Below are 13,162 nucleotides of genomic sequence, written 5' to 3'. Positions count from 1 at the left end.
AAAGACAAGGTAATATCGGGTCATCGGGGGTTTCTTCATTATGTCGAGATCACGAGAAAACCAATACGTTATCTTTTGATGGGGAGATTAATTAATTAATTATTCATTTATTTATGAATCTTGATCACGAGATAACGCAGTGGTTTTCTCGTGACCTCGACATAACGAAGAAAAAAATATCCCCCCCGATCTTGTCATAACAGGTTTTAAATTTATTTATTTCCCACATGGCCTCAACGAGTCGCCATAGTTATCTGCTTGGAAAGCCTTGATAAGTCTATGTTTTGATTTTTGTGGTTTTACAAATTATTTCTTTTTTCGTAACGGCAGATCATTATAGAACTGGAGACGCCAGCTGTGGCCAAGACGGTGTATAATTACTATAAGGAATTCCCCTGCACCATGCAAAACAAAGTCCTTCAGTTCTCCATGTCTCCAAAGGCATTCTCCCAGGAAGAGGTGTGTGTGTGTGTGTGTTGTGTGTAAAATCAGTAAAACAACATTGAAAGATATGTTCTTGTGTTACCAGGCAGAATTAAAAAATGTTATCACACACGTTTCTTGATCAAGAGGACTCGTGAGGTGCTATGCATTGACATTCTGCAAAATGTGGATTTACAACACTGATGAAGATGAAACCTGTTATCTGCTGTCCATGAAACCTTCCAAAACAATATATATATATATATATATATATATATATATATATATATATATATATATATATATATATATATATATATATATCTATAGATTTTTATATAGATTTTTTGCTTAAGTTCTGTAGATATTCAGTCTTACTCTTGCATAGCCTGCTGTATACAGAAATACAATAACTGAACCTATTGGATTGGTTGCAGCTTTAAGCAGTAACGTTTACCGAAATATGCTGTCAAAAAGTAATCCCATTCCTTATCTTGCAGATCAAAAAAGAGCTGATTAAAAACCCTGCTGAAACACCCAAAAAGACCACAGCTGCCACAAAACCTACAACTCCAGCCACAGATTCAAGCAAGGCTGCAGTTACAGCTCGGCCTACCCCCGGCTCAGTTTCTGTCACTGCAGTGCCATCTGTTTCCAGGGCGCAGAGTCAACCAGCAGTTATCCGCAAACCAGAACCTGCTCTTCCCACAAGTACCAGCAAGCCTGACTCAACCAGTGTTACAGCAAATGCTAGTCAGCCCACAGCAGCTGCTGAGTTAGTTGATACAAATCAGCCGAAAACTAATGGCAAAGTCGCTGTCATGGCGACTGAAGAGACAAGCAAACCTTCGGAGTCAGAGGACCTCAAAGAAACAAGTGCAGCTGTAACAGCCTCCAACTCGACTAACAGCTTGCAGGAATCTGGAGGTCTGACAACAGAACCAAGCAAACTGGCAGTTCCAAAGACTGAGGCTGCTAGCACCAACCCCCCAGCAGCAGCAGCCTGCAAGGAAGCTCCAGCTACCAGCCTTCCAGTAGCAAAGAGTGAGCCTACAACTCTCATTACCAGCCTCCCCACACCCACCAAGCCAACAGAGGTTACCAGCCAATCCAAAGATAGCAGTCTGTCCACGGTAACAAGCGAGACCATAAGCAATGTCATGGTTACTAGCCCCCCTGCACAAACGAGCAAGCCAGCAAATGAAAATCCAACTACGTCCACAGTCGACATCACAATGACCAGTGAACCCGTGGCTCCTGTCATCCCAGCAGCCTCGAGCGATGCAGAGGCAGTTCAGACCCACGAGACGACAAGCCTGCCAGCACCGGCCTCCCAGGTGAGCACAGAGGCTCCTCCAGATGCACCTGAAGAGATGGACACTGCGTCCTCCCTTGTAATCGAGGATGTTCTAAAAGCTTTGGAAATTGCAGTGCAAGAATGTGGGGCTCTATCTACAGTGACCAGTGGCAGTCTGCCTGATGGTCTGGCTCAAGAAGGGAGCGGTTCAAATGCAGGCGAGTCTTCTGAGGGCAGCAAAGAGACGGCACCTGCGACGACGCCCTCTGATGCCAAATCTACTCTGGAAGCACAAATCAAAGAGGAAACGCCAGCAGCCACTGGTAATGCCAAAGACATAGCCCCAGAAAAATCAAAAGGTGTTCAAAGCAAGAACAATCCCAAGCCATCTAGCAAGGAATCCAGTCCGCAGGCAAAGGCCAGCGCAGCAGCAGACAAGACACCCAGGACCAGAGAGACGAGGAGGACTGCGGCCAAAACCGAGCCCAAGAAAGAGGAGGGCCGGCCCAGCCCGGCACACGGAGGCAGGGGGAGTGCGACTGGGAATCGGAGGGGCAGGGAGGCAAGCAGCCCAGCAGGGGGCCGCAGGGGACGGGAGGTCAAGAGTGCCCCGCAACATCAAGAGAAGGAGAGAAAGGCAACCAGCCATGGAGAGGAGAAGCACAAGGTTAGGGAGCTGTAGGAAAAAGGGTCAAGTCTGCCCCTCCCTTTGCCTTTTGATATTGTAAATCAAATTTAAAAAGCACAAAGGCACCTGGGCTTCCCAGTAGCACTGGTACAGTTAGAGTATGAACATCGTCTGCCACCTAGTGTTAGAATCAATATTGGTATAAATGGTTTGAGCTGCTTTCATATTTAGTCTTTTAAAGGTTTCCTGTATAACTTACTTGATTCCTAGTGGTTTCTGGACTGACTGACAGCTCATTGATGCGTTTTATAATGTGGTTTTAATTGAACTCTTTATTTTGTTTTTCAAGAGCTACGGCTCAGGCAGGACAACCAGGTCTACAAGGAGCAATGTGAAAACAGATGTGAAAGCGGTAAGAAAACATTTGTCTCATCTTCTGTATTTGTTTATTTAAAGAAGATTATCTCCTGAAAGCACTGATTTGCTAGTAGGTGTCCTTCTTGTGCCAGGGCTTGCAGAAGGAGCTGACCTAAAGCACAACCACACAGAACTGCTAGTATCTGAAAGGGGGTTTCTCTGAATACATCTTTGAACTATTACAGAGATTTGTTTTATTATCCTCTAGCCCAGGGGTTCCTAGACTTACTTTGCTGTGCCCCCTTAAGAGAGTTTTTTTTTTTTTGCTGCTTCCCCCTCTTCTAGTAAACAGTGCAATATTTAGAAAAATAGGATTTTCCTAAAATGACATTGCAACGCCGTGTGTAAAATGAAAGCAGTCTCCACACAGGCAGTAGCTTCCTGCTCAAATTCAGCAGTTTATTAGCACAGGTCAAATAAACCATTAAGGACTACGCCAAAACAAAATAAATAAAAACCTATCTCTCTGTGCTGAATTCGAGTCTACCTCTCGCTCTCACTGAGACAGCCTCTGTCACTCACTCGCACAACTGCTCTCAGATATGCACTCCTATTTATCTCTTTGCATTAAACCATGCCCTCTATCCGTCTTCCCCAATCCCGGGCATGGCATTCGGACCCCCTCCTCCAGCTAGTGGCGTGGCACAGCAAAACATTATGCAATACAGAAACATGAGACAAACAAATGGGACAGTCAATAAGTTCTGCAGTGATGGAAATTGCCAGGTTGTTACAATATTGTAACGTTGAGCATGTTGTAGGCTCTACTAGGATAAGTGCAGCTGGGACAGGCAGAGGTGCAACATCTAAATAAGCGACTGATCTTTAATAGTTATAATATATATTGAAGATGGATACACTTTATTACAGTCGATATTCAAGATTGTATTAACATCAATACAGAGTCACTTATTCTCGTTCTTCATTCCACATTTAAATGTAAGGACGTGGAGGATTTAAAATCCCATTTAATTTTCACAGCCAAACCCCATAAATTAAACTGATTATTGTACTGTTATTACAGTATTGCTATTACAGTATACCTTTTATTTATATCATGGTCTGGCTTTACTTGTAGAAACGCCCTTAGTGCTTTTAATCTGTGATCATTGAAATTTCAATTTATTTATGTTTGTGAAATAAAAGGTATACTGTATTAACAGTACTGCAATAATAATAGTAATAAAAGCAGTTATGTAGTTTTCCTGTGAAAATGAGCTTTTAAATCCCTCAAGTCCTTACTTTCGCATTTCAGAGATGAAAAATCTCTGCTGGTTAGCGATGTTCCGCTTTTACTCAGACCCCCGGGGCTACTGATTTGATCAGTGCAGATCCGGGGGGGGAAATGTTCCCGAAATTATTATTATTATTATTATTATTATTATTTATTTGTTTTTAAGTATACTGATGATACCGTTGCGTCTTACACAAATAAGTGTGCATCGTTTTACTGGTCAGCATTCGTACCTGCGTACCAGTTATGTGAACCTCTGATTATGGATCAAGAGGGTACAAGGTGTTGGAAAGCCATATTCTCGGCGGAAAACATGTAGACATAATAAATAATCGGCGCAGTAACTACAGCCTGTCGCCTGCATTTTGTTTAAACAAGCGTCTTCTGAAAATCAAGACGTTGCCAGACATTTGATTCCTGTAGAAGACAGAGTGGTAAATCAAGTGGTCATGTTAAACTTTGTTGTTGACGGAATGTTTTTTTTTTTTTTTACACAGACCCTTTTTAAGTTTAAACATTTTTTTATTAAACTTACATGACATGGCAATTAGTGTTTGTTTTTTTATAAGCTCTTCTCATACATTTTTCCCATGGTAACATAAAACGAAGAAGCAAATGTCAACTTTGTGCTTTAAAATAAACATTTACAATATTAAAAGTTTAATATTGCAAATAAGCCTAAACTAATGGATGATTAGCTCAGGTTCAAGAAAAGTATCAAGTGCCGCACTGAAAGTATTTTGTGTGGCTGCTTTTGTAGGTTCATTGTTTAGGCTTTATTATTATTATTATTATTATTATTATTATTATTATTATTATTATTTCTTCTTCTTTATTGCTAATATTAAAGCTAAATAAAAAAACAGGTGGGAAAGAAAGGAGCCACAAAAATAGAAATTAACAAGAACAATTGAAAGTGTACGTGGTTCTTTTTGGACCTTTTTAACAATTAAAAGGGAGTGACTTTCTGATGTAAACAAGTTGCATTTGAGATCCAAAGGAACAAGAACATTAAAAGAAAATACATGCAGTACAACATTTTTCAGCCCTTGTGCACAGGTAAGAAAAAATAGATTTCACTTGAAACAATAACATTTTACCTTGAACTTTATTTGACTGGATACTGCGTCAAGTTTCACAGACCCTATTTTACCGTCCTGACCTCTCGTTTGTCAGTTTTCTTCATTCTGCAGCAAAACCCTTAAATTAGCCCCCTCGAGGGCTGGGCAATAGAGTTGCTGAGCTACGATAGGTCTGAAACGACATGAGCTCTGTGGACGGGGATTGGTCAGATTTAACGTGATCCCTGCCTGGGTAGTTGATTGAGTCAATCATCTTGGAGACTCTGCCGTTTACCGCAGAGCTTTTACAATCGCCAGGAAGTCAGAAAAAATGATTTCCCAGTCGGGTATTGGCGCCCCCATAATAACCTTGTCGCGCCCCCCCCAGGGCAGCGAGCCCCACAGTTTGAATTCCTCTGCTTTAGCTACTAGTATAAAGCAAAATACATTCTGGATTTCGGTAGCCTACCACCTTAGTTATTAGCGGGGTTACGAAAAATAGTGTTGCACGTCCCCATGTGCTGCTACAACTTTTAATAACATATCTGTAATACAGCGTCCCCCGTACCCAGGTGCTGCTACAACTGTGTAAATAACATATCTGTAATACAGCGTTGCATGTCCCCGGGTGCTGCTACAACTGTTTATAACAAAGTTTATAACAATGTCCCTGTCATTTTTCATTGTTATTATCCTGATAGCTTTTTACACTTAAAATTTTTAAAGTCTTTTTTTCAAAGCAGCAGCTCAGCTCATTGTAGTTCACCAGATGGTTCTTGAATGAAGAATTAAGAGTTTCATAGTTGATATGATGAGTGCATACACTGAACTCATTAAATTTGTCTTTTACAAAATAGGCCATTAAATGAAAATGTCATTATATTCTGCATCATACAAGCAGCCCATCAGGACCATCACATGTATCGGGATAGGTACCATTTCGTAACATCAGTGTATCGTTACACCCCTCTTGAGTGTTTCTGGGTTCTGTTCCAATAGTCTCTAAACCTGGCTTTGAGCTTGTCTGTCCATATGTGTAGAGTCTGTGGGGCTGAGAGGGCACATTGTCATGTGATTTCAATGGAAGGGGGAAGGCTGTGTAGTCCCAGCACGTGGGATTTGAGAAGAGAAATAATAACTCCATATAGGAGCAAAAGAACCCTGAACCACTGAGTAATTGCAAACACCAAAAAATAGTGAGGGGAAAATGTAAAAAGCCATTTGAAAGAGGAGTTAACGGCCGAAAGTGTAACCTGTAATGGCTGCCCCACCCTAGCAGCCAGTCTAAAAGCTGTCATGTCTCTCTTCCGTTGCAGGAGGCTGAGGACGAGACGTTTCCGTTCAACCTGGATGAGTTCGTCACTGTGGACGAGGTGGGAGACGAGGCAGCAGCCCCCCAGGAACCTCTCGAGAAAGCGACGGTGGGAGTGAAACGCAGGGAGCCCTCTCCCAGGCACCACTCCATGCCCAGCACAGACCCCGCAGCCAAGCGCAGCAGAATAGCTGAGACCGAGGCTCCTGCAGCAGAACACAGGCAGGGAGAAACCCCGACAGCCTCTTCCTCTGAGGGTGAGCCGCAGGACAGGAAGGAGCGTGAGGCTGCGGCGGCCGCACTGGTCACTCTGGATGAGGTGAGTGAGGAGGAGGAGGATTACCCTGACGATGAAGAGGTGCAGCCAGGGCTTGCTGGAGTGAAGGACCCCGAGGCACTGGTTACTGTGGACGAGGTGGAAGGAGGGGAAGGAGACATGCAGGCTCTGGTCACTCTAGATGAGATTGTGGATGAAGAGGACGGCGATGGAGGAGAATCAGGGGCCTGTCTGCCTGCCGAGGTATCCTTGATTTGTATTGTTTTTCACCAGACAGCCTGTCGGGGTAATTTATTCACCTTATTTATTGCAAACCTTAAACAAATTGCACAATAAATAAAAATAAAAAAAACTAAAGTAATTCATTTGATACCAAGATAGCCCTGTTTTCTGAATCCCTAAAGAAATGATCCCATCATAAAGCTGTAAGGATTTTCATAGTAAATAATGAATCAAAGCCGATCAAAGGCGATGTTGTTGGCGGAGTCTCTGTAATGAGAAACTTTTCATCTTGTTTCAGCACTCCCTGGTGACCTTGGATGAGATGCAAGAGGAGGAGGAGAATGCCTCAAAGCAAGAGGAGAGCGGTCCTCCCCCCTCTGCAGACACCAGTACGCTGCCCAAGGGGGGAGGAGAGCACACTGTGGAGGGCTTGAGCTTCGTCACTGTGGATGAGGTGGGAGAGGAGGAGGAGGAGGAGGATGGGGAGGAGGATGGGGAGGAAGAGGAGCAAGTTCAAGCAACACCGCCTGCAGGCAAGAAGCCCCTAGTGGCTAGGCAGAGAGTCGGGCGCCCCCGTGGGAAAAAGGGCCGGCAGGCTGCTGGTAAGCATTGAGCTCTTTAGAGGGCGCTATTTTCATCATTAACCTGACCCGAATGAAACCTGTATCCGTGGAAAAATAAGGTATACACAGTGCATTGCATTGTACGGACAGTAAATTGTACAGGTGCTAGGACCTGCTGTTATCAATATTTTACTGTTTTCATGTGCAAGTCAGATGGCAAAATAGAGGGAGCACTGTAAAATAAAATATACTAATTGGATACAAATGTATACCTTTTTAACCTGATTGAGTTTAACAATCTCCATGCCTTGACTGAAACTTCCCTCTGAAGCAATATTGTGTTTTTAATAAAAGTTATTGAAGAATTAGATCTCTCTAGAGAATTTCTAACAACCCTTGTATGTGTTTTTCCCAACTAAAGCAGTAAGAAAGTCCATCCGGGGCAGACCCAAAGCTGGCAAGGTGGCGATGGCTGCGGAGGTGAAAGAGGAAGAGATGGAGACTGAGAGGGCCGAGCCTGCAGCAGTGCCTGTGAGCGACGCTGCTCCTGAGGCTGTAGAACCAGCAAAGGAGAGCGAGAGTGCAGAGTGCGCTTCCACTGCAACAGTGACCGAGACCAAAGAGAAAGTGCAAATGGAACCAGACTCAACGCCTCTGCCTGGGGGCGAGTCCAGCAATGAACCGCTCGGTAAAATGGAGCCCTGTGAGGAGACAGCGCCCTCTGGTACTGAAAAGGGCGACTTAAAAGTGACAGAGCTGGAGACTAAGCGAGAGGGGAGCCATGCTGTCGCGCAGGAACCTGAGATCCAACAAGAATCTGCAGTTACCAACCAGCCCCCTGCCAAAGGAACATCAGAGAAAGGTACAGGCACAGGGTCATATTTATTATTTATTCACTGCTTTTATACAGTGCTTTTTATACCAAAGTATCACAAAGCTCTGTACAGTACATAGCAGAAAAAAGGAACAAACCACAATACATTCGTATAGCATGTCACACATACAACTTCCATAATTAAACAATTTAAATAACAGATTGAAATAACACTATCCACATACTAATAATACAAAAGCAGCAATTTTAAAGTTACATTAAAACTCACTAAGATAAGAAAGCCATTTTATAAAAGTGCGTTTTTAGTCTTGACTTGAAAACTGTAACGGTCCCAGCTTCCCTGACACGTAGGCAGAGCATTCTATAATTTAGGAGCTCTACAAGAAAAAGCCCTTCCTCCCGTGTTGCATTTGTTGACCCTAGGAATAACCAACAGGTCCCGCATCCAGTGTCATTCTACAGGTGTTGGTGGCTCTACAGACAAATGCCCTTGCATTCCATATAGTATCAGCATGAGCTCTGGTCTCTGTGTTGGAAGGCTATATATTTTGAACATTTCTTTTAATTCAGTATTGGTAAACTTTGTAATAGTTATTCTATGTTCTGTGAGGGTGCCCATTACTAATGCTTAGACTGTTATTTAAATGGTCTGACTGTGGCAGTTGTATGTGTGACATGCTATACACATTTATTGTGGTTTGTTCTTTTTTTCTGCTATGTACAGTACAGTGCTTTGCAATACTTTTGTGTAAAAAGCGCTATATAAATAAAATAACACATTGGTATTCAATGTAAGTGCTGTATTGTGGAGTGTATGTATACATTAACTCATTCATTCATTCATCCATTCCCTGTTCTGTTTTGAAGACTCCAAGCTGAGAAGAGATGCAGTGAAGGAATCGGAAGCCAAGCGAGGGAGATCGGCTTCCCCCCACGAGGATCCATTCAAGCTGCCTCCGTTCAGCAAAGATAATCCCATCGGTAAGGCCTTCAATACATGGGTAACGGAATGCTTATTGTGAGTCGGGGTGACAGCATGCTTATTGTGAGTCGGGGTGACAGCGTGCTTATTGTGAGTCGGGGTGACAGCGTGCTTATTGTGAGTCGGGGTGACAGCGTGCTTATTGTGAGTCGGGGTGACAGCGTGCTTATTGTGAGTCGGGGTGACAGCGTGCTTATTGTGAGTCGGGGTGACAGCGTGCTTATTGTGAGTCGGGGTGACAGCGTGCTTATTGTGAGTCGGGGTGACAGCGTGCTTATTGTGAGTCGGGGTGACAGAATTTACTTACCTCCTTGACTCGGAGAAACTGCCCGTCCTACTAGGAGAGGGGGAGCAGACAGCAGAGCTAGATCAATATATGTAAATGCTTTGGCAATACTGGAGCACTCCTGTCATGCCAATATTGACCTGAAAAGCTTATTGCAGTAACTCCTGCTGGAGATGGGTAAGGTTGAGGCAGCCATATGTCACACTTAAGATTTTTACAGTTATAACTAAAATGAACAGAACCTTGGACTACATGGTTTTACAGTAACTCAGACTTATTTTTTGTGTCATGGTTGGATATGATTTTTTGTTTGTTTTATGTCAGTTTATCTAGGTTGATTTTAGTTCTCCTATGAAAAATATTGAATTGACAAGATCAAGGATTTACTTTGAACACACACGCACACGACACAAGGACTGTTTAATCAATAGTAGTATTTTATTAAGTACACTGCCCATACTCAAACACACAGCAGCACTCGGCTTCAGGCTATGATGTATCTAGTACCTTGCAAATACACACACACACATAGCCTAAACTGAAATGGTGCAGACAATCTTGTAATTTGTCACATTAAACTTACTAATGGTATAAAGATTAAGGATATAGCCTGTTTACTTTTAAAATAAGTTCATCATACAACAATATGAGGTAGATAACTTTTATTAACCTAAGTAATTTCACACGCTGGGTGTGCAAACAAAATAATTAATAGTCCAGTTCTGTGTGAATATGTTACAATTAATTAATTTAGTTCCATGAAAGAAAAATGCAACTGAAATTATACTTCATGGTTCCTTGAAGCTAAGACTTTTGGTCGGCTGGTTTGGAAACTCAATCTGTTGAACTGTCCAGTATAAAAGGCTCTCCTCTTAGCAACAAAGTCTTCAATTCCCAATAGAATTAACAAACTGCAACAAAGTCCGATAGGATCCACAACAGCGCCTGTCCGCTCTGTCCTCTTTGCTGAGTCTTTGACTACGCAGGTAATAGAGCACAGTCGTTTGGATACTGTGGCTTTAGGTGTACAGAAGACCCAGACTTGTCTGAGTCTAAGTTTTACGGCAGTCCTCCAGCCGGGCCTCAGTCTTGTTGCATTTGGTCGTTGACTCGCTTGCAGCTTGCTTTCTCTTCTTGGGTCCTGTTCTCAGGCAGAGTCCCGGAGTTGCAGCTTCGTTTAGCAGTGACAGCACCTTGTTTAGCAATCCATGTGGAGTGCAAAATGTTTAGTTTTACTTGGATATTTATAGTCTTTTCACACGACTAAGTAGCTGTTCGCATGAGGTCATTTGTGTATCTTGCCTCTTTAAAACTCACAGTCCTTTGTTTTTTTGTCCTTTTCCTCTGGGACAAAGATGCTTTGTCTTCCTTGTGTCAAAACGCTTCTTGTTGTAGTTGTGAATTCTCTGTACATAATTCAGCTGTCCTTTCAGTCTTATCCAGTCCAGACACCACCCAGCCCTGGTCATCCAGTTCAGTATGTCTGTAGGAGAGGCCCCTTTTTCTCAAGACACAGAGAATTTGTTAATTAGACCAGTTAGATTTCTAATACACACTTCAGGGAATATGTACCACATGTTTATAGTTCAAAAGGATTTCATTTACAGCAATGGCAGGGCGAGGGGGGGTTGGGGTGTAGCCTGATTTACCCAGCCAGATTAAAAAAAAATTCTTCCAGTTCTTATATTTCTGCCAAAATTAGACTGTTGCAGTGCAATACGTTTTGACTTAAGTTTCTCGTTTAATATATGTGCTGTTTCGAGGCAACATTGCACATGGTTCCAATCCACTATAATGTTCCTGTGTACCTCCCTTTTTTCTTTGCAGGCTTGGAGTTTGTGGTCCCGAAGACAGGATTCTTTTGCCAGCTGTGCACTTTATTCTACGCCAACGAGGAGGTGGCAAAGAAGAACCACTGCAGCAGCCTACGGCACTATCAAAACATGGAGGTAAGCTGGGCTTGTGTGGGAAGATGGGCACGTATCGGAGTCACTTTTATTAGGTAGCTCATTAAAAACACATGGGGGGTAAAAATGTGTTCTGTCCAGATCATGAAATTTATCTTGTGATCTCTCCACATGACCATTTTGAAATGTCAAGATCCTGAGAGAATTTCTGTGATCCCTACTTTCTAGAGAAGCACTGTATTTTTTATGCTGTTAGTGTTCAGTGTGATTCTTATTGCAATTACTCAAGTCAATGCTAGTTGTTGTTGTTGTTGTTAAATCAGACGGTGTTAATGTGCTTTCATGTGAGTTCAGGACCTGATCTTCAGTTATATATATTCTATATAAAAACCAGGCTAGATCAGCTGAAGTGTCTTGTATTGAATTTTTTTTTCTGTGATATTACGTTGCAGAACACCAGATGGTGCTGGCGCTTACTAATAAAGACACTGGCTGATTTAGCTGATAGATAGACAGGATATTGAATGATCGTTCGTGGTATGCATTTTTTATCTAAGGATTTCCTCGTAAGGCATTCTTATGGAAATCGGGTTTCAAATAGTATTTGTGACATTCCCAAGTTGTTATGAAATGCGTATCGGTGTCTGTATTGTTTGAAGTATCGCAGCGCAGCTCCGTCCTGAATTCCAGCAGCACACTGCTGGATTGCAATGGAACATTCAAAACTAGTCCTGTAAAAATGTAAGGGCACAGTAATTTGAAGCTTACTACTTTAAAATCCAGTGCTATTTAATAAAATAATAATGTGACACATGCACCGCGGCACATTTAATTACAGCTACATGTTGGGAATGCTAAAACATTGGTAGCGCTGCAATTTGTTTTACTGAATATTAAATTGTTTTCTTTGCAATTGCAGAAATACATGAAGAAGCAGAGAGCCCAAGCCAGCTCGGAGTCAAGCAAATGAGGAAGTTCAAGAAAACATTTATATTTCGAATCTTTTTTTTTTTTGTTGTTCTTCTCCAATTCATTTATGGGTCCAATTTAATAGTGTTGCTGTGCATTTTTGTTTCCTTTTGGAACTGCATAGAAGGAATTTTATTTAAGTGGTTTGCAGTGCGTTTAACTGAACAATAATTTACTGGTCAAGCCCTGTTCAGTTTTTAATTTGTTTTAGTGCACAAATAAACCTTCCTGTACATGTTTTTGTCTTTGTTTTGTTTACCTTCAGCTCTACATTGAACGCACCAGCAGGCACCTAGCAGCTACCACCTGTCTCTACTTACTGTGTATTTACATGGTAAATACAAGTTGTTATGCATAGTTACAATGTACTTAATGTGCACCTTACATGTAAGAACTATTGTATCAGGAAAGGGTTAGATTTGGGGGTGGGGTTATATAGGAGGCAGTGGTTATAGCCCAGGGCTTGTAACCAGAAGGTCACCAGTTCAAATCCCGGCTCACTCACTGACTTTGTGACCCTGAGCAAGTCACTTAATCTCCTTGTGCTCCATCTTGCAGCTGAGATGTTAAATCAATGTCCTATTGTAAGTGACTCTGCATATAATGCACAGTTCACAGCCTACCTCTGTAAAGCGCTTTGTGATGGTGGACCACTATGAAAGGCACTATAGGAAAATAAAGTATTATATCGTGCAAATAAAAATACACATTAAGTACATTATAACTGTGCATAATAACATTGTAATTAT

At 42.2% G+C, this 13,162-nt stretch overlaps 1 protein-coding gene across 2 annotated transcripts in view; it reads left to right on the top strand.

Annotated features, from left to right (window-relative positions):
* Positions 1–12,651, top strand: part of znf638 (zinc finger protein 638) — a 72,312-nt gene extending 59,661 nt beyond the window's left edge. For both annotated transcript variants that reach the window (XM_034913434.2, XM_034913495.2), the window contains exons 16-24: positions 331–459; positions 924–2,387; positions 2,698–2,760; positions 6,377–6,892; positions 7,170–7,473; positions 7,856–8,296; positions 9,137–9,250; positions 11,365–11,486; positions 12,364–12,651. In XM_034913434.2, coding sequence (XP_034769325.2) covers positions 331–459; positions 924–2,387; positions 2,698–2,760; positions 6,377–6,892; positions 7,170–7,473; positions 7,856–8,296; positions 9,137–9,250; positions 11,365–11,486; positions 12,364–12,414 — 3,204 coding nt within the window. In that variant the 3' untranslated portion in view covers positions 12,415–12,651. The remainder of the gene's footprint in view (positions 1–330; positions 460–923; positions 2,388–2,697; positions 2,761–6,376; positions 6,893–7,169; positions 7,474–7,855; positions 8,297–9,136; positions 9,251–11,364; positions 11,487–12,363) is intronic.
* The last annotated feature ends 511 nt before the right edge of the window (positions 12,652–13,162 follow it).

This window comes from Acipenser ruthenus, chromosome 1, assembly GCF_902713425.1.
Source record: "Acipenser ruthenus chromosome 1, fAciRut3.2 maternal haplotype, whole genome shotgun sequence".
NCBI classification, from domain to species: domain Eukaryota; kingdom Metazoa; phylum Chordata; class Actinopteri; order Acipenseriformes; family Acipenseridae; genus Acipenser; species Acipenser ruthenus.
The sequence above is the reverse complement of the archived record's forward strand: the minus strand, read 5'-3'. Positions and strand labels throughout refer to the sequence as shown.